Here is a 20,089-nt window from a genome sequence, read left to right on the forward strand (position 1 = left end):
TTTCGTAATTGTTCATTGTAGAAATTGAGCGGTTTTTTCTTAATTCCAACCTGTCTCTTCGATTCACCGTTAACTCTGCCGAGCGAAGCGGAAACGCAGTAAGATTGAACCTAGCGCACATTAAGGCTCTCTGCGCGCTCTACCTTGCGCCCCTTTGCGTCGCATCTGCTCCCCTTCCAGCGCGCGATCAATTCAGACGCGCCTCTGATGAAATTAAAAGCGACCCACCGGCGTCCCCGCGCACTCAGAAACCTAATGTTGTATTAGGAGCTCAAACGGGGTCCTTCCAGCGCATGTAAACATCGAGGTTCTCTCTTTGTTGTCGGTCTGGGTGCAGTGACTCATTCTATTCATCATGCACAATAGAGCCGCTGTGGCGCGTTTTCCCCGTGGCCAGTTTGTATTCGATAAAGTTTACTGTGTTTGTTTTGCGTGTGAGAGGAGAGTAGCCTTGTGAAATCAAACAGACTACAGACCATGGGATGGACTAACATAATAGAGAAAAAGACAGAATCATGTATGTAATATTGAATTCTAGAGGGTTTGGTATCTGGTAGTTATATACACACTAAATTAAAAACCTGTCCCCTCGTTTGAATTTCAAAGACTCATGATCCTTATTATGAATTAAAAGCAGGCTCTTTGTCCAGCAGGGAGCATCCATTGGTGCCAGTCAAAAGAAACCAACCACTTTCCAATCCTGCAATAGAGTAACTAAATACAGTAATACAAATCATTTATACAGTTAACTACATGAAACGTTTATCGAAGCCACCATTCCATGGTAGAGGAAAAATAGAGATAATTGTGAGAGTATGATATCCCCCCCTCTACATCCAGGCCCATGCAGCCTCGGGCTGTGTTCCCCCTGGGGAGGAGACCAAAAGCGGGCAGCACAGGAAGGGAGACAGGCTACTGTCACTGGAAGTGGCTCTCACTACTACTGCTGCTGCCAGGAGAGAAAGAATGGATGTGAGTTCACACAGGGTTCTGGGAGGTGTGTGCCTGTGTGTGTGTGGCTTGAGGGGGTGTTGTGTGGGAGGAGTCTCTCAGCTATTATTTGTAGAACCTTTTGATGGATGATTGCTGAGAGAGAGGGAGGGTGAGAGTCCTTGTTTTTGGTCGTTCACTGTTCCCTCTTCTACAGGCAGAGAGCACAATGAGTCAATGAAAGCTGAAGGGAAGAGGAGTATTGTACAGCAGAGAGGAGAGAGAGAGATCACTGTACAGCAGAGAGGAGAGAGAGAGATCACTGTACAGCAGAGAGGAGAGAGAGAGATCACTGTACAGCAGAGAGGAGAGAGAGAGGGAGCACAACCAAGAAGACGAGAGCACGAGAGAGAGATAGAAAGAAGGAAAGCTTTTTGGACAGAGGTCTAAACCAGATAATAAAGAGAACGTCTGGTTTTAAAGCCAGGCTGGGATGAAGTATCAGTGACAGGTCATCTGAGGACTGACTACTTCACCTCTCTTTCTGCAAGGTGGTTTTCTGATCTTCCCTTTTCCATTAGGAACATTTGGACCATTTTCAACTCTCCACTCGGTCTCTGGTCAGGGGATCTTGCTAGCCGCAGTAACCCAGGTCTCTGGAGCCCTGAGTGGGGTTGAGGTAGAGGAGCCTTGTCTCTGGTTGCTGGTGCTTTGGGGCTGGAGGAGAGAATGGACATGCCAAGGAGATCCATGGCTGGAGCCGGGTCAGGGGGCTGTGGAGCCAGGCTAGACCACGTTGGGGTGGCCCGGGCTGGGCTGTGGCTGCTGCTGTGGGGGTGCCTGCTGGGGGCTGGCGGGGTGGAGGCATGCCCTTCTCTGTGTACCTGTGTGGGAGCCACGGTGGACTGCCACGGCCTGGGGGTCCGGAACATCCCCAAGAATATCCCCAGGAGCACAGAGAGACTGTGAGTACTGGTGGGGTGTGTGTGTTCCTGTTTATGAGCGTGTCGTAGTGTGTGTAACAAACTATCAATGTGACTTATTGCCTGTGTGTGTGTGGGTTCCTGTGTGGCATATCATGTCATGGTGTATGCCAGTCTGGTTAACTTCAAACACACTCAGCTCAGGGTTGTATCAATACCAGTGCCTTTCCACTTGACCCCTTGTCCCTTATATAGTCAGCATCCCAAATTGCACTCTATTCCCTATTTAGTGCACTACTTTTGACCAGACTCTCTCTATAGTCTACAACACCAGTAATATCCAGCTAGAGACTCTCTACTATAGTTTACAACACCAGTAATATCCAGCTAGAGACTCTCTACTATAGTCTACTACACCAGTAATATCCAGCTAGAGACTATCAACTATAGTCTACAACACCAGTAATATCCAGCTAGAGACTCTCAAATATAGTCTACAACACTAATAATATCCAGCTAGAGACTCTCTACTATAGTCTACAACACCAGTAATATCCAGCTAGAGACTCTCTCTACTATAGTCTACAACACCAGTAATATCCAGCTAGAGACTCTCTACTATAGTCTACAACACCAGTAATATCCAGCTAGAGACTCTCTACTATAGTCTACAACACCAGTAATATCCTGCTAGAGACTCTCTCTACTATAGTCTACAACACCAGTAATATCCAGCTAGAGTCACCCCATGTACTGTGCAGTTAGTCAACCCTTGTGCAGGGGTTCTCCAACCTCTCCTCAGGGACCCCCAAGTCGTTCCTTGTTTTTAAAAATCTATTCCAGAGCACCACTGATTCAACTAATCATCAGACCGTCGACTAGGTAAACCAGGTGAGATTAGTTCAGGGTTACAACAGAAGGGTGTAACGTCTGAGGGTCCGTGAGGAGAGGTTGGAGAACCACTGTCCTAGTGCACTTACTCAATGCCCACCAATCACACTAGCTGAACACACAGTCAGTACTTTCTCAGCCACGATAGGGCTCAAACAGGCTCATTCCTCTCTCTCTCTCACTCAAACTCTGTCTCTCTGTGTCACTCTCACTCACTCTCTCCACCTCCTTCTGTGTGTTTGTTTGTGTCCCTCTTGGTGTGTGTGAGGGTTTGGATCTTGGGGAGGCTTAACATCATGTACTGTCTGTCTCAGGTCTGGAGTGCATGTGTGTGAATTATTAATGGTCCCAGGGGGCAGTGTGTGTCTGTGGGTCAGTGAAGCCTCTGAGTGGGTATTGTAGACACAGTGCCCTATTCCTCTCTCTGTAGAGGAATCACAACAATGATGATGTCATAGTGTGATGACTGTATTCCAGAGGTTCTTCATCCCGGGTGTCGCGTTTGAGTTTTTCCGCTAGCAGCACTACACATCTGATTCCACGAATCAGAGGTTTGATGATGAGTTGATTCGTGGAATCAGATGTGTAGTGCTGCTAGGGGAAAACCAAAACAATCTGCCCCCCCCCCCCCCCCCCCCGTTGTGTACCCGGGACCAGGATTCAGAAACACTGATGTGTTGTTCAGTGATACAGTAGCTGACCTGTGTCAGATACAAACACCTGTCCTCGTCAAGCCATGCATGAGGACCTGACCCACTAGACTACAGTCAGGGGAGGTTAGACTATGTGCCGGTGTCACTGTGGTCTCTAAGGGGGTTGGTGATCCAGCTACAAGATATCCCCTAATACAGTAGCTCAGTACATCCACGACAGCCATAGTCATGTCGTTGTCTGATAGAGTTGGTTCAATCTCCAACAGAACTGAACCAGGGTTCATCTAGCAGTGCTGATCAAGGATCACGTTTCAACTCTTATTCATTATGACCTGAAAAGCCAAACTGATCCTAGATCAGCAGTCTTGTTGTGAGAAGCGTTGTGAATACGGGTCAGTCTAGTAGTAGTAGTAGGTCATTACAGGATGGGGTGTGTTAAACCTCTTGTCTGATAATTAGCATGTCAAGTGTAAAGTGATCTGTGTGTCAGGGAGGTAGATTGGGAACACACACACACACACACACACACACACACACACACACACACACACACACACACACACACACACACACACACACACACACACACACACACACACACACACACACACACACACACAAACACACACACACACACACACACACACACACACACACACACCACACACACACACACACACACACCGTGGGGTCCCTCCTCTCTCTTTCACACACACACACACACACACACACACACACACACACACACACACACACACACACACACACACACACACACACACACACACACACACACACACACACACACACACACACACACACACACACACACACACGTGGGGTCCCGGGGCAATAAGAGGGTGATTCATCATGGTAACTCCACCAGTCAAACAATATTCCTCCCCACTCCCTGGGGTATTGTCAAGGCAACGGTGAAAAATGGCTAACGCCTTGGGCTCCCGGGAACCGTTATTTGAATGGGGTGGAGGGGTGGGGTGGAGGGAGGGAGGGAGGGGGGACAATATTGTCCATACCAGCCGACAATATGCTTCCAACTTTGAACAAAGCAGTGCTGACAACAAAAGCCTGGTTTGATTTGAAATGGGACCTAAACTGAACCTTATTGTGGGGTTCAAGTGGGGTAGATATTATAGAGGGTTGGTATTGTTAGGTTCAAGTGGGGTAGATATTATAGAGGGTTGGTATTGTGAGGTTCAAGTGGGGTAGATATTATAGAGGGTTGGTATTGTTAGGTTCAAGTGGGGTAGATATTATAGAGGGTTGGTATTGTTAGGTTCAAGTGGGGTAGATATTATAGAGGGTTGGTATTGTGAGGTTCAAGTGGGGTAGATATTATAGAGGGTTGGTATTGTGAGGTTCAAGTGGGGTAGATATTATAGAGGGTTGGTATTGTGAGGTTCAAGTGGGGTAGATATTATAGAGGGTTGGTATTGTTAGGTTCAAGTGGGGTAGATATTATAGAGGGTTGGTATTGTGAGGTTCAAGTGGGGTAGATATTATAGAGGGTTGGTATTGTTAGGTTCAAGTGGGGTAGATATTATAGAGGGTTGGTATTGTGAGGTTCAAGTGGGGTAGATATTATAGAGGGTTGGTATTGTGAGGTTCAAGTGGGGTAGATATTCTAGAGGGTTGGTATTGTGAGGTTCAAGTGGGGTAGATATTCTAGAGGGTTGGTATTGTGAGGTTCAAGTGGGGTAGATATTCTAGAGGGTTGGTATTGTGAGGTTCAAGTGGGGTAGATATTATAGAGGGTTGGTATTGTGAGGTTCAAGTGGGGTAGATATTCTAGAGGGTTGGTATTGTGAGGTTCAAGTGGGGTAGATATTATAGAGGGTTGGTATTGTAGTCAGACATGCAAAACAGAATGACACATCTGCTGTAATTTAGAAATATCTAACTATTACACACACATTTATTTGAGAAGAACTTCATTATGTCAGAATCCTGGCTTTCCCTGACAACTGTAGGGCTTTCCCTGACTACTGTAGGGCTTTCCCTGACTACTGTTGGGCTTTCCCTGACTACTGTAGGGCTTTCCCTGACTACTGTTGGGCTTTCCCTGACTACTGTAGGACTATCCCAGTGTGTTTACTGTGGGACTATCCCAGTGTGTCTACTGTGGGACTATCCTAGTGTGACTATCCCAGTGTGTCTACTGTGGGACTATCCCATTGTGTCTACTGTTGGACTATCCCAGTATGTCTACTGTGGGACTATCCACTATCCCAGTGTGTCTACTGTGGGACTAACCCAGTGTGTCTACTGTGGGACTAACCCAGTGTGTCTACTGTAGGACTATCCCAGTGTGTCTACTGTGGGACTAACCCAGTGTGTCTTCCGTAGGACTATCCCGGTGTGTCTACTGTAGGACTATCCCGGTGTGTCTACTGTAGGACTACCCCAGTGTGTCTACTGTAGGACTACCCCAGTGTGTCTACTGTAGGACTACCCCAGTGTGTCTACTGTAGGACTACCCCAGTGTGTCTACTGTAGGACTACCCCAGTGTGTCTATTGTAGGACTATCCCAGTGTGTCTACTGTAGGACTATCCCAGTGTGTCTACTGTAGGACTACCCCAGTGTGTCTACTGTAGGACTACCCCAGTGTGTCTATTGTAGGACTATCCCAGTGTGTCTACTGTAGGACTATCCCAGTGTGTCTACTGTAGGACTACCCCAGTGTGTCTACTGTAGGACTACCCCAGTGTGTCTATTGTAGGACTATCCCAGTGTGTCTACTGTAGGACTATCCCAGTGTGTCTACTGTAGGACTACCCCAGTGTGTTTACTGTAGGACTACCCCAGTGTGTCTATTGTAGGACTATCCCAGTGTGTCTACTGTAGGACTATCCCAGTGTGTCTACTGTAGGACTACCCCAGTGTGTCTACTGTAGGACTACCCCAGTGTGTCTACTGTGGGACTATCCCAGTGTGTCTACTGTAGGACTATCCCAGTGTGTCTACTGTAGGACTATCCCAGTGTGTCTACTGTGGGACTATCCCAGTGTGTCTACTGTAGGACTATCCCAGTGTGTCTACTGTGGGACTAACCCAGTGTGTCTTCCGTAGGACTATCCCAGTGTGTCTACTGTAGGACTATCCCAGTGTGTCTACTGTAGGACTATCCCAGTGTGTCTACTGTAGGACTATCCCAGTGTGTCTACTGTAGGACTATCCCAGTGTGTCTACTGTAGGACTATCCCAGTATGTCTACTGTAGGACTACCCCAGTGTGTCTACTGTAGGACTACCCCAGTGTGTCTACTGTAGGACTACCTCAGTGTGTCTACTGTAGGACTATCCCAGTGTGTCTACTGTGTCTACTGGACTATCCCAGTGTGTCTACTGTAGGACTATCCCAGTGTGTCTACTGTATCCCAGGACTATCCCAGTGTGTCTACTGTCGGACTATCCCAGTGTGTCTTCCGTAGGACTATCCCAGTGTGTCTACTGTAGGACTATCCCAGTGTGACTATCCCAGTGTGTCTACTGTCGGACTATCCCATTGTGTCTTCCGTAGGACTATCCCAGTGTCTCTACTGTAGGACTATCCCAGTGTGTCTACTGTAGGACTATCCCAGTGTGTCTACTGTAGGACTATCCCAGTGTGTCTTCCGTAGGACTATCCCAGTGTGTCTTCGGTAGGACTATCCCAGTGTGTCTACTGTAGGACCATCCCAGTGTGTCTTCCGTAGGACTATCCCAGTGTGTCTTCCGTAGGACTATCCCAGTGTGTCTTCCGTAGGACTATCCCAGTGTGTCTTCGGTAGGACTATCCCAGTGTGTCTTCCGTAGGACTATCCCAGTGTGTCTGCTGTAGGTTTTTGGACATTTTCTATAAAGTGGGACCATTTCTCTCTACCTTTTGTTAAGGACTACAGTATTATTAACAGAGAGTGTCTGCTCTAGCTAATGGGATTTCTTGTAGTGTGTGTGTGTTGACACCAGCTTATTGTCATGTCATTAAGAGGTCAAAGGTCATGGACCCCCACTCTGAGTCTGAGACTTGGACCCCTGTCCTTCTCCACTATGGGAAACTTAAATAAATCCCTCCGGTTTGTATGTGTGTTCGGTATCAGAGAAGGGGATCTCTGTTCAGCTCCTGGAAGTTTAAACCCAAACAAATCTCTGCAAGGCTTGGAGCCACCGGCAGCGGTCACACACACCAGATGGAAAACACACACTGTGTGTGTATGTATGTATGTGTGTGTGTGTGTGTGTGTGTGTGTGTGTGTGTGTGTGTGTGTGTGTGTGTGTGTGTGTGTGTGTGTGTGTGTGTGTGTGTGTGTGTGTGTGTGTGTGTGTGTGTATGTTTCTGTAGTGACTCTGAGATGTCTCTGTGTCTTTTATTTATCTGTCTGTGTTTTTCTGATGTATAGACACTTGGCTCTCTGTGTGTTCATACATGTGCATTTGTGTTTTTGAGTTTGTGTGTTCATTTAGGGGCTAGAAGTGATGTTAGTATGTGTTTTTGAGTTTGCGTGTTCATTTAGGGGCTAGAAGTGATGTTAGTATGTGTTTTTGAGTTTGCGTGTTCATTTAGGGGCTAGAAGTGATGTTAGTATGTGTTTTTGAGTTTGCGTGTTCATTTAGGGGCTAGAAGTGATGTTAGTATGTGTTTTTGAGTTTGCGTGTTCATTTAGGGGCTAGAAGTGATGTTAGTATGTGTTTTTGAGTTTGCGTGTTCATTTAGGGGCTAGAAGTGATGTTAGTATGTGTTATTTGGTTTGTGTGTTCATTTAGGGGCTAGAAGTGATGTTAGTATGTGTTTTTGAGTTTGCGTGTTCATTTAGGGGCTAGAAGTGATGTTAGTATGTGTTTTTGAGTTTGCGTGTTCATTTAGGGGCTAGAAGTGATGTTAGTATGTGTTATTTGGTTTGGGTGTTCATTTAGGGGCTAGAAGTGATGTTAGTATGTGTTATTTGGTTTGGGTGTTCATTTAGGGGCTAGAAGTGATGTTAGTATGTGTTATTTGGTTTGGGTGTTCATTTAGGGGCTAGAAGTGATGTTAGTATGTGTTATTTGGTTTGGGTGTTGGCTGAGCTGCTAAACAAGTGTGCCGGCCGAGGTTAACTATACAGCGGTAACTCTCCTCGCCACATTAGCTTCGCCCTCATGTGGGTGCTAACAAGCTAGCAAGCATGCTAAGTTGTGCTACATATCAACAGCCACTGCAAGCCAATCCAGTAGGGGGTGGAAGCTATAGTAAGCTTCGATTGGTCACTCGCGCCGCGATATCGCGGAGGAATTAAGTAGAATTAAGCTTTCCCTAACTTTAGTCATACTCCGTTCAGCTCCCTCAACCATGCTCACTTCACCAAACAGTACCCCGCCCCCTCTGCTTCTCTCGCTTTCCTTCCATTCAAAATGAATGGCTTCCGATGTTTTCACGGTATGATGCTGCTGTATCGTCAACCCGGGCCAAGAGTGGATTAGCGGTTAGCGCGCGGTGGCGGCTAGCAGGGGGTAAGAGAGATAAAGGGAAATAGATTAGACAGAGATGAGACGCCGTGGGGGGCTGATACCTCTGGCTCCACTCCGTCACATGACTTCTTAGACGCTCACTCTATCCCTGTGGTATAATGTGCTTAAGTAAAAAGTACTACTTAAGTCATTTTTATGGGTATCTGTACTTACTTTTACTTCATTACATTCCTAAAAAAAAAAAAAAAAATGGGTTTACTCCATACATTTTCCCTGACACCCAAAAGTACTTGTTATATTTTTTGTGCTTAGCAGGACAGGAAAATTGTCAAAATGTCACACTTATCAAGAGAACATCCCTGGTCATCCCTACTGCCTCTGATCTGGCGGACTCATTAAACACAGATGCTTCGTTTGTAAATGATGTCTGAATGTTGGAGTGTGCCCCTGGTCATCCCTACTGCCTCTGATCTGGCAGACTCATTAAACACAGATGCTTCGTTTGTAAATGATGTCTGAATGTTGGAGTGTGCCCCTGGTCATCCCTACTGCCTCTGATCTGGCAGACTCATTAAACACAGATGCTTCGTTTGTAAATGATGTCTGAATTTGGAGTGTGCCCCTGGTCATTTTCCTCTGATCTGGCAGACTCAAAACACATGCTTCGTTTGTAAATGATGTTGATATTTTGGAGTGTGCCCCTGGTCATCCCTACTGCCTCTGATCTGGCAGACTCATTAAACACATGCTTCGTTTGTAAATGATGTTGGAGTTGTTGGAGTGTGCCCCTGGTCATCCCTACTGCCTCTGATCTGGCAGACTCATTAAACACATGCTTCGTTTGTAAATGATGTTGGAGTTGTTGGAGTGTGCCCCTGGTCATCCCTACTGCCTCTGATCTGGCAGACTCATTAAACACATGCTTCGTTTGTAAATGATGTTGAATGTTGGAGTGTGCCCCTGGTCATCCCTACTGCCTCTGATCTGGCAGACTCATTAAACACATGCTTCGTTTGTAAATGATGTTGAATGTTGGAGTGTGCCCCTGGTCATCCCTACTGCCTCTGATCTGGCAGACTCATTAAACACATGCTTCGTTTGTAAATGATGTTGGAGTTGTTGGAGTGTGCCCCTGGTCATCCCTACTGCCTCTGATCTGGCAGACAATTAAACACATGCTTCGTTTGTAAATGATGTTGAAGTTGTTGGAGTGTGCCCCTGGTCATCCATTTTGAAACTCATTAAACATGCTTCCCATTTGATTAATATAAGGAATTTGAAATGATTTGGAGTTGTTGGACTCATCCCTACATCTGGCAGACTATTTACACATGCATTTAATTTGTAAATACTTAATTAAGTATTTAAAAAAAATACTTTGATTTTACTTTAATTTTGATACAATTAAGTTGTATTTTACTGGGTGACTTTTACTTTTCCTTTTTAACTTGTTTTTTCATTTTCTGTTAAAGTATCTTTACTTTTACTCAAGTATGACAGATCTCAATTTGGACTGTCTCCTGTAATCATCGTGTGTGTGTGTTTAGTCAGTGTGCTAACAGCAGAATGGTTATGCAGCTGCTCCATGTAGTTCCAGTGTATTTAGGAGCAGCTGTGACTCGCTGCATCTGACACACATCACAGACCATTGAAGGAGAGACAACCACAGAGATAACACATTAACTGTTAGTTCATTGTGTTTATCTTGATGATGGTAATACACATGGACACACACACGCACCCACGCACACAAACTGCATAGGGCCCATGTGTGGCCAATCAGTGCAGACAACTCGTTTTAATCCGCTAATCAATCTAGCATCTGGGCGCTCGTGAAACCGGATTTTAAAAATCCATCAGATATTGACTGAATATTAGCACATTTTACTGGCACGGGCAAATAATGGAGCTCAGGGATTTTAGTAGGAATTCAGGTATTCTATTTATTGTCAAATTTATTTTGGGGTTTGTTGTAGAATGCACAAAAATGTAAACACAACATGCAACAATTTCAAAGATTTGACTGAGTTCATATAAGGCATTAATCTATGGATTTCACATCACTGGGAATACAGATATGCACCTGTTGGTCACAGATACCTTAAAAAAAGGGTAGGGGCGTGGATCAGAAAACCAGTCAGTGTCTGGTGTGACCACCTTTGCCTCATGCAGCGAGACACATCTCCTTCACATAGAGTTGATAAGGCTGTTGATTGTGGCCTGTGGAATGTTGTCCCACTCCTATTCAATGGCTGTGCGAAGTTGTTGGATATTGGCTTGAACTGGAACACTCTGTCGTACACGTCCATCCAGAGCATCCCAAACATGCTCAATGGGTGACGTCTGGTATGAAAGCCATGGAAGAACTGGGACATTGTGTATAGCCACTTGCGACACGGGGCCGTGCTGAAACATGAGGTGATGATGGCAGATGAATGGCAGGACAATGGGCCTCAGGATCTCATCCCGGTATCTCTGTGAATTCAAATGGCCATCGATAAAATATAATTGTGCTTGTTCTCCGTAGCTTATGCCTGCCCATACCATAACCCCACCGCCACCATGGGACACTCTGTTCCCAACGCTGCATCGAACTGCAGTCGGGTCAAGACCTTGGTGAGGATGACGAGCTTCCCTGAGACAGATTCCAGTTCTCAGTTTTTTGGTCAATTCTTTCCAGTAATTATTTTTTTAGTTTTCTCATGATTTGGTTGGGTCTAATAGAGTTGCTGTCCTGTGGCTCTGTGGGGTGTGTGTGTTTGTGAACAGAGCCCCAGGACCAGCTTGCTTAGGGGACTCTTCTCTAGGTTCATCTCTCGGTAGGTGATGGCTTTGTTATGGAAGGTTTGGGAATCACTTCCTTTTAGGTGGTTGCAGAATTTAACAACTTTTTGTTAATTAGCGGGAATCTGACTAATTCTTCTCTGCATTATTTGGTGTTTTACGTTGTACACAGGATGTTTTTGCAAAATTCTGCATGCATAATCTCAATTTGGTGTTTGTCACGTTTTGTGAATTCTTGGTTGGTGAGCGGACACCAGACCTCACAACCATAAATGGCAATGGGTTCTATAACTGATTCAAGTATTTTTAGCCAGCTCCTAATTGGGATGTCAAATTATATGTTCCTTTTGATGGCATAGAACGCCCTTCTTACCTTGTCTCTCAGATCGTTCACAGCTTTGTGAAAGTTACCCGTGGCGCTGATGTTTAGGCCGAGGTACAGTAGGTATAGTTGGTTGTGTGCTCTTTGTTTTACTGAGATTTGCTTTCTGGGTCCATGTCTGACAGAATCTGTGCATAAGATCTAGGTGCAGCTGTTGGCCCTCCTTGGTTGGGAACAGATCTAGGTGCAGCTGTAGGCCCTCCTTGGTTGGGAACAGATATAGGTGCAGCTGTAGGCCCTCCTTGGTTGGGAACAGATATAGGTGCAGCTGTAGGCCCTCCTTGGTTGGGAACAGATCTAGGTGCTGCTGTAGGCCCTCCTTGGTTGGGAACAGATCTAGGTGCAGCTGTAGGCCCTCCTTGGTTGGGAACAGATCTAGGTGCAGCTGTAGGCCCTCCTTGGTTGGGAACAGATCTAGGTGCAGCTGTAGGCCCTCCTTGGTTGGGAACAGATATAGGTGCAGCTGTAGGCCCTCCTTGGTTGGGAACAGATATAGGTGCTGCTGTAGGCCCTCCTTGGTTGGGAACAGATCTAGGTGCTGCTGTAGGCCCTCCTTGGTTGGGAACAGATCTAGGTGCTGCTGTAGGCCCTCCTTGGTTGGGAACAGATCTAGGTGCTGCTGTAGGCCCTCCTTGGTTGGGAACAGATCTAGGTGCTGCTGTAGGCCCTCCTTGGTTGGGAACAGATCTAGGTGCTGCTGTAGGCCCTCCTTGGTTGGGAACAGATCTAGGTGCTGCTGTAGGCCCTCCTTGGTTGGAAACAGATCTAGGTGCTACTGTAGGCCCTCCTTGGTTGGGAACAGATCTAGGTGCTGCTGTAGGCCATCCTTGGTTGGGAACAGATCTAGGTGCTGCTGTAGGCCCTCCTTGGTTGGGAACAGATCTAGGTGCTGCTGTAGGCCCTCCTTGGTTGGAAACAGATCTAGGTGCTGCTGTAGGCCCTCCTTGGTTGGGAACAGATCTAGGTGCTGCTGTAGGCCCTCCTTGGTTGGGAACAGATCTAGGTGCTGCTGTAGGCCCTCCTTGGTTGGAAACAGAAGCACCAGATCATCAGCAAACGGACATTTGACTTCAGATTCTAATAGGGTGAGGCCGGGTGCTGCAGACTGTTCTAGTGTCTTTGCCAATTTGTTGATATATACAGATCAAGTCAGAAGTTTACATACACTTCCGTTGGAGTCATTAAAACTCATTTTTAATCACTCCACAAATTTCTTGTTAACAAACTATAGTTTTGGGGAGTCATTTAGGACATCTACTTTGTGCATGACACAAGTCATTTTTCCAACAATTCTTTACAGACAGATTATTTCACTTATAATTTACTGTATCACAATTCCAGTGGGTCAGAAGTTTACACACACTAAGTTGATTGTGCTTTTAAACAGCTTGGCTTTAGAAGCTTCTGATCGGCTAATTGACATCATTTGAGTCAATTGGAGGTGTACCTGTGGATGTATTTCAAGACCTACCTTCAAACTCAGTGCCTCTTTGCTTGACATCATGGGGGAAATCAAAAGAAATCAGCTAAGACCTCAGAAAATAAATTTGAGACCTTCAAAAGTCTGGTTCATCCTTGGGAGCAATTTCCAAACACCTGAAGGTACCACGTTCATCTGCACAAACAATCGTATGCAAGTACTGTATAAACACCATGGGACCACGCAGCCGTCAAACCGCTCAGGAAGGAGACGCATTCTGTCTCCTGTAGATGAACATACTTTGGTGCAAAAAGTGCAAATAAATCACAGAACAACAGAAAGGACCTTGTGAAGATGCTGGAGGAAACATGTTCAATAGTATCTATATCCACAGTAAAACGAGTCCTATATCGACATAACCTTAAAGGATGCTCAGCACGGAAGAAGCCACTGCTCCAACACCGCCATGAAAAAAGCCAGACTACGGTTTGCAACTGCACATGGGGACAAAGATTGTACTTTTTGGAGAAATGTCCTCTGGTCTGATGAAACAAAAATAGAACTGTTTGGCCATAATGACCATTGTTATGTTTGGAGGAAAAGGGCGAGGCTTGCAAGCCGAAGCACACCATCCCAACCGTGAAGCACGGGGATGGCAGCATCATGTTGTGGGGGTGCTTTGCTGCAGGAGGGACTGGTGCACTTCAAAAAATAGATGGCATCATGAGGTAGGAAAATTATGTGGATATATTGAAGCAACATCTCAAGACATATGTCAGGAAGTTGAACCTTGGTCGCAAATGGGTCTTCCAAATGGACAATGACCCCAAGTATACTTCCAAAGTTGTGGCAAAATGGCTTAAGGACAACAAAGTCAAGGTATTGGAGTGGCCATCACAAAGCCCCTGACCTCAATCCTATAGAAAATGTGTGGGCAGAACTTAAAAAGCCTGTGCGAACAAGGAGGACTACAAACCTGACTAAGTTACACCAGCTCTGTCTGGAGGAATGGGCCAAAATTCACCCAACTTATTGTGGAAGGCTACCCGAAACGTTTGACCCAAGTTAAACAATTTAAAGGCAATGCTACCAGATACTAATTGAGTGTATGTAAACTTCTGACCCACTGGAAATGTGATGAAACAAAATAAAAGCTGAAAGAAATCATTCTCTCTACTATTATTCTGACATTTCAAGTTCTTAAAATAAAGTTGTGATCCTAACTTTTTTACCCTGATTAAATGTGAGGAATTGTGAAAAACTGAGTTTAAATGTATTTGTCTAAGGTGTGTGTAAACGTATCACTCCAAATGTATGTGGGGCTCAAGCTGCATCCCTGTCTCACCCCACGGCCCTGTGGAAATATTTTTTTTTTTTTGTCAATTTGAACTTCACATATGTTGTTTGTGTACATTGATTTTATAATGCCATATGTCTCTCTCCATCTATCTCTCTCTCTCCTCATCTCTCTCTCTCTCTCTCTCTCTCTCTCTCTCTCTCTCTCTCTCTCTCTCTCTCTCTCTCTCTCTCTCTCTCTCTCTCTCTCTATCTCTCTCTCTCCTCATCTCTCTCTCTCTCTCTCTCTCTCTCTCTCTCTCTCTCTCTCTCTCTCTCTCTCTCTCTCTCTCTCTCTCTCTCTCTCTCTCTCTCTCTCTCTCTCTCTCTCTCTCTCTCTCTCTCTCTCTCTCTCTCTCTCTCTCTCTCTCTCCCCACCTCTCTCTCCCCATCTCTCTCTCTCTCTCTCTCCACATCTCTCTCTCTCTCCACATCTCTCTCTCTCTCCATCACACTCTCTCTCTCCCCATCTCTCTCTCTCTCTCTCTCTCCCCATCTCTCTCTCCCATCATCTCTCCTCTCTCTCTCTCTCTCTCTCCACATCTCTCTCTCTCTCCACATCTCTCTCTCCATCACACTCTCTCTCCCCCATCTCTCTCTCTCTCTCTCTCTCTCTCTCTCTCTCTCTCTCTCTCTCTCTCTCTCTCTCTCTCTCTCTCTCTCTCTCTCCCCATCTCTCTCTCCCCATCTCTCTCTCTCTCTCTCTCTCTCACATCTCTCTCTCTCTCCATCACACTCTCTCTCTCCCCATCTCTCTCTCTCTCTCCCCATCTCTCTCTCTCTCCCCATCACACTCTCTCTCTCCCCATCTCTCTCTCTCCCTCTCTCTCCTCTCTCTCTCTTTTTTCATCTGTCTATCTTTTTCTCTCTCTTTGTGGCCTTTGCTTTCATAGCCCAGCTAATAAGGGGGAACTTGAGTGGAACTTGTGCTGCTTGACTGCCCACTGAAGCTGCTATTGCGGAGTAATTTGCTGTGTGTGTGTGAGGGAGAGAGAGTGTGCAGGTGGCTGGAAGGATGAATGTGTCAGTGTGTACTGTGTGTTGCGCTGTGTAAGTGTGTAAGACGCGTTCTGCTGTAACAAGCCTTTGTCTGGTGGAGTTTCTCTCTACTTCAGGCTTCCCTAACCCATGACCTCTCCATGCTCCACAAAATCCAATTATCCACACCTCATCAGCACACGGTGTGTGTGTGCTCATCTCCCCCTCCTATCCGTCATCTCTCTCTCTCTCTCGACGTCATTAGGACCTACTCGCTCTCGCTCTCTTTTTTTCCAGGACCCTGTTAGCTAAGACTCTTCTCCAAGCTTATACTCCAGTCACGTAACCTGGGAAACCACATCAGTGATTTCAGTTGTTGTAAATACAGCCTCCTTGTTTGTAACAGTGACACAATTGCAAGTGTCTCTCTAGGGATGATGTAGGAGTTGCTCTCTCTCTCTCTAGGGATGATGTAGGAGTTGCTCTCTGAGACACTAGGAAGAGAGCATTGTGTGTGTACTTATACAGTATATAGGTCAAACACAACCTTCTTCTGGTGCCCAGGTCCACTCACTGTCAGAGCAATTTCACACACATCATGAGAGGGATTATAGACCCCCTGTAATTCCACATCTCTCTCTCTCTCTCAAACCGTTCAGCATTTCTCTCACTGCTCCATGGGTGAAGTCTGGGTCAAGATCACACACCGAAACCACTGTGTCTCTCTCTCTCTCTCTCTCTCTCTCTCGCACTCTCTCTCTCTCCCTCTCTCTCTCACACTCTCTCTCTCTCTCTCTCTCACTCTCTCTCTCTTGCACTCTCTCTCGCACTCTCACTCTCACTTTTGCACTCTCTCTCACTCTCTCTCACTCACACACACATTATACTGCTCTTTGGGACAGACAAGGTCATCCTCTACCTCACTCTTTACTGTAGTACAGCAACCTGATACCGCACACACACCGTCTTACAGGCTCTCACCACAGAGCCCTGTGGGAAAGGTGACATCATCTTCTCCTATCTGGCTGTCAATTAAACCAAAGACAATGAGGTCATATTGTAAAGCAGCGGTTCCCAAACTAGGGGTCACAACTGATTTGAAAATGGGATTGCGGAAGAATTTCCAACCCCCCCCCCCAAAAGAAAAATGGGGAAAAATAGAGTTCCAGAAATGTCTACATATAATAACCCTGTCTAAACAACAAGCTCTCCCAGCCCTGCCTACAACCTGATCTCATAGTTTCACTTCAGACTTTGCCTCAAACAGATGAACGTGGATGTTTCACCCATTACTTCAGAGTGGAGTTGGTTGCCTCGCTTCGAGTTCTTAGGAAACTATGCCTCATGTAATTGTTTTATGTAATATTTCTTACATTGTTACCCCAGGAAATCTCACTTATATGTACATATTCTCATTCACCCCTTTAGGTTTTTGTGTATTAGGTAGTTGTTGGGGAATTGTTAAATTACTTGTTAGATATTACTGCACTGTCGGAACTAGAAGCATTTCGCTACACTCGCATTAACATCTGCTAACCGTGTGTGTGTGAGCAGTAAGATTTGATTTGGTTACAGGGTTAAAACACAAACAACTCAAATGGTCAAGTATCGACGTCCTTAGGACCTTTTCAAACATCCGAAATCGACCGCTCTTTCTTGTGACCAGCATGCTCACAGACTCACTGCAGAATCCCGACGTTTGTCCATAAACCTAACATTTTGAAGGTTAAGTTTAGGCATTCATTCTGAATGGTTAAGGTAAAGGGTTCAGGTTTTGGGTTAAAACAAAACTATAAATAAGTGCCTTGTACAGGGATTGAACGTTCAACCCTCTTGAGCTCGTGGCTTCCGCCCATTCGCCATCCCTGTCCACAATTCCCTAGCAAAACCCAAGCCTACTTGGTGGTAATAGAGCTCAGCGTTGCCCCTAGTGGCAGGGTTTGAAGGCATCTCCCGCCGTCCTGGGGACCTGGACGGACATCGAATTTCAGTGGATGTTGAGCGACCTGGTTGATCAATAACCAAGAATGTTTGATAGCAAGCTACAGTTCTCTTAGACTGAACGCTGCAGCTCACCATGAAGTAGAACAATGGTGAGAATAGCATTGTCTGGTTTAACCAGGATTTTCTGTGTTTTCTCACATTGGATTCCTCAGACTCTCAGAAACTTTAGGTTGAGATCATGCTGTCAGGTTATTCGTGATGACATAGCCACAGATGCTTACCAATGACACATCTCATCCTACTGCGGCTCCCTATTCCCTATATAGTGCACTTCTTTTGACCAGAGCTCTAGTCAAAAGTGGTGCCATTTGGGACACAAGCAGATTGTCCTCTGGAGAGGATCTGTTAATTCCTGTTTTGTGCAAGTCAACCTGCTGTGGCTTAATAAAACCACCCTGCGATTGGTTGACCGCCTGCTGCATCAATCAGCACCTCTGTGGGCTGCTGCTCAGAGGACACTGTGTGGGTGTTTGAAAGAGACGTTTTAGCCCAAGGCAAGACAACACCAACACATTTGCAGCTCCCTGTCACACACCACCTGTGTCTGTGTGTGAATGAGAGCGGGAGGGAAGGAGAGCGATTGAGACAGCTAGAAGGAGAGAGAGAGACTGACTTCTGTCGTGTATTCTGAACTGTCGCTGAAACCAGTCTGCTCTACCTGTAGCTAAGACCAGTCCTAGATAAAGGAGATAGAGTATAGTATTATTGTGTTTACAGTGCATTCGGATTGTATACAGACCCCTTGACTTTTCCACATTTTGTTACGTTCCAGCCTTATTCTAAAATTGATTAAAAATGTTTTTCCCTCCATAATGACAAAGCAAAAATAGGTTTTTAGAAATGTTTGCAAAGAAAATGAAATATCACATTTCCATAAGTATTCAGACCCTTTGCTCAGTAATTTGTTGAAGCACCTTTGGCAGCGTTACAGCCTCAGGTCTTCTTGGGTATGAGGCTACAAGCTTGCACACCTGTATTTGGGGAGTTTTGGGGAGTGCCACCACCATTCTTCACCGTAGGGATGGTGCCAGGTTTCCTTCAACATGACGCTTGGCATTCAGTCAAAGAAGTTCAATCTTGACCAACATGTTTTGCTAATATTCTGTGTGTTTTCCCTCTCATCCAGTGATCTAAATGGGAACAACCTGACGACCATCAGCAAGACAGACTTCTCTGGCCTCAAACACCTCAGAGTTCTGTAAGTCCGTCCCTCACTACACTACTATTCACCTCAGTGAGGCCTTGGCCATACCTCAATATTACTGTTACCAGGAGTTGGAACTGGTTCAAGGAACAGAACCGGGAGCAAAAGTGATCTCTAGTGGTCCGGAACAGAACCATTATTTTAAAAGCATGAGAACCGGTTAATGACTTTCTTTTAGGTTGAGATAATGTTTTTGTCCCACATGAAACACAAGCAAAATGCCAATGCAAAGCAGTCCCTCTGTCACTCAGAAACATCTCCTTCCAGTGTCTGCCTGCCGGTACGTTTTCTATGCTTAAGGATACAGTTATCACATATCACATGGGCTTTATTAACTTCAACAGGGTAAGATGTGTTGTGAAAATGTTCAGACCCTTTGGGACTTTGTTACATTACAGCCTTATTCTCTAAAATAGATTTTTTAAAACTATATTCTCAGCAATCTGCACACCCCTTTAATGACACAGTAAAAACAGGTTTACATTTATTTTTTTGCAAATGGATAATTTTAAAATTAAATATAACATTTACATAAGTATTCAGACCCACGCAATTTTGTTGAAGCACCTTTGGCAGCCATTACAGCCTTGGGTATGACTCTACAAGCTTGCCACACCTGTATACAGGGAAGTTTTCCCCATTCTTCTCTGCAGATCCTCTCAAGCTCTGTCAGGTTGGATGGGGAGCATCGCCGTACAGCTATTTTCAGGTCTCTCCAGAGATGTTCGATCTGGTTCATGACTGTGCACTGGCTCGGCCGCACAAAGACATTCCAGAGAATTGTCCTGAAGCCACTCCTGCGGTGTACAAGGCACACCTTCGCCCCAGTCTGAGGTCCTGAGCACTCTGAGCAGGTTTTCATCAAGGATCTCTGTTCTTTTGCCTGTTCATCTTCCCACAATCCTGACTAGTCTTCCAGTTCCTGCCGCTGAAAAACATCCCCACAGCATGATGCTGCCACCGCAATGCTCACCGTAGGGATGGTGCCAGGTTTCCTCCAGACCTGACGCTTGCATTCAGGCCAAAGAGTTCAATCTTGTTTCATCAGACCAGAGAATCTTGTTTCTCATGGTCTGAGTATCTTTAGGTGCCTTTTGGAAAACTCCAAGCGGGCTTTCATGTGCCTTTTACGGAGGAGTGGC

The 20,089-nt window shown here is 45.7% G+C and overlaps 1 protein-coding gene across 1 annotated transcript; it reads left to right on the forward strand.

The window, feature by feature from the left end:
• Nucleotides 1-1,472: 1,472 nt before the first annotated feature.
• Nucleotides 1,473-18,941, forward strand: LOC124028694 (slit homolog 1 protein-like; the record flags this gene model as incomplete). The annotated part of the gene is made up of 2 exons (XM_046340690.1): nucleotides 1,473-1,895; nucleotides 18,870-18,941. Coding segments are annotated over exons 1-2 (308 nt in total), but the record flags the coding sequence as incomplete, so codon positions are not given.
• Nucleotides 18,942-20,089: the final 1,148 nt, after the last annotated feature.

This window comes from Oncorhynchus gorbuscha, unplaced genomic scaffold (genome assembly GCF_021184085.1).
Source record: "Oncorhynchus gorbuscha isolate QuinsamMale2020 ecotype Even-year unplaced genomic scaffold, OgorEven_v1.0 Un_scaffold_4688, whole genome shotgun sequence".
Taxonomy (NCBI): domain Eukaryota; kingdom Metazoa; phylum Chordata; class Actinopteri; order Salmoniformes; family Salmonidae; genus Oncorhynchus; species Oncorhynchus gorbuscha.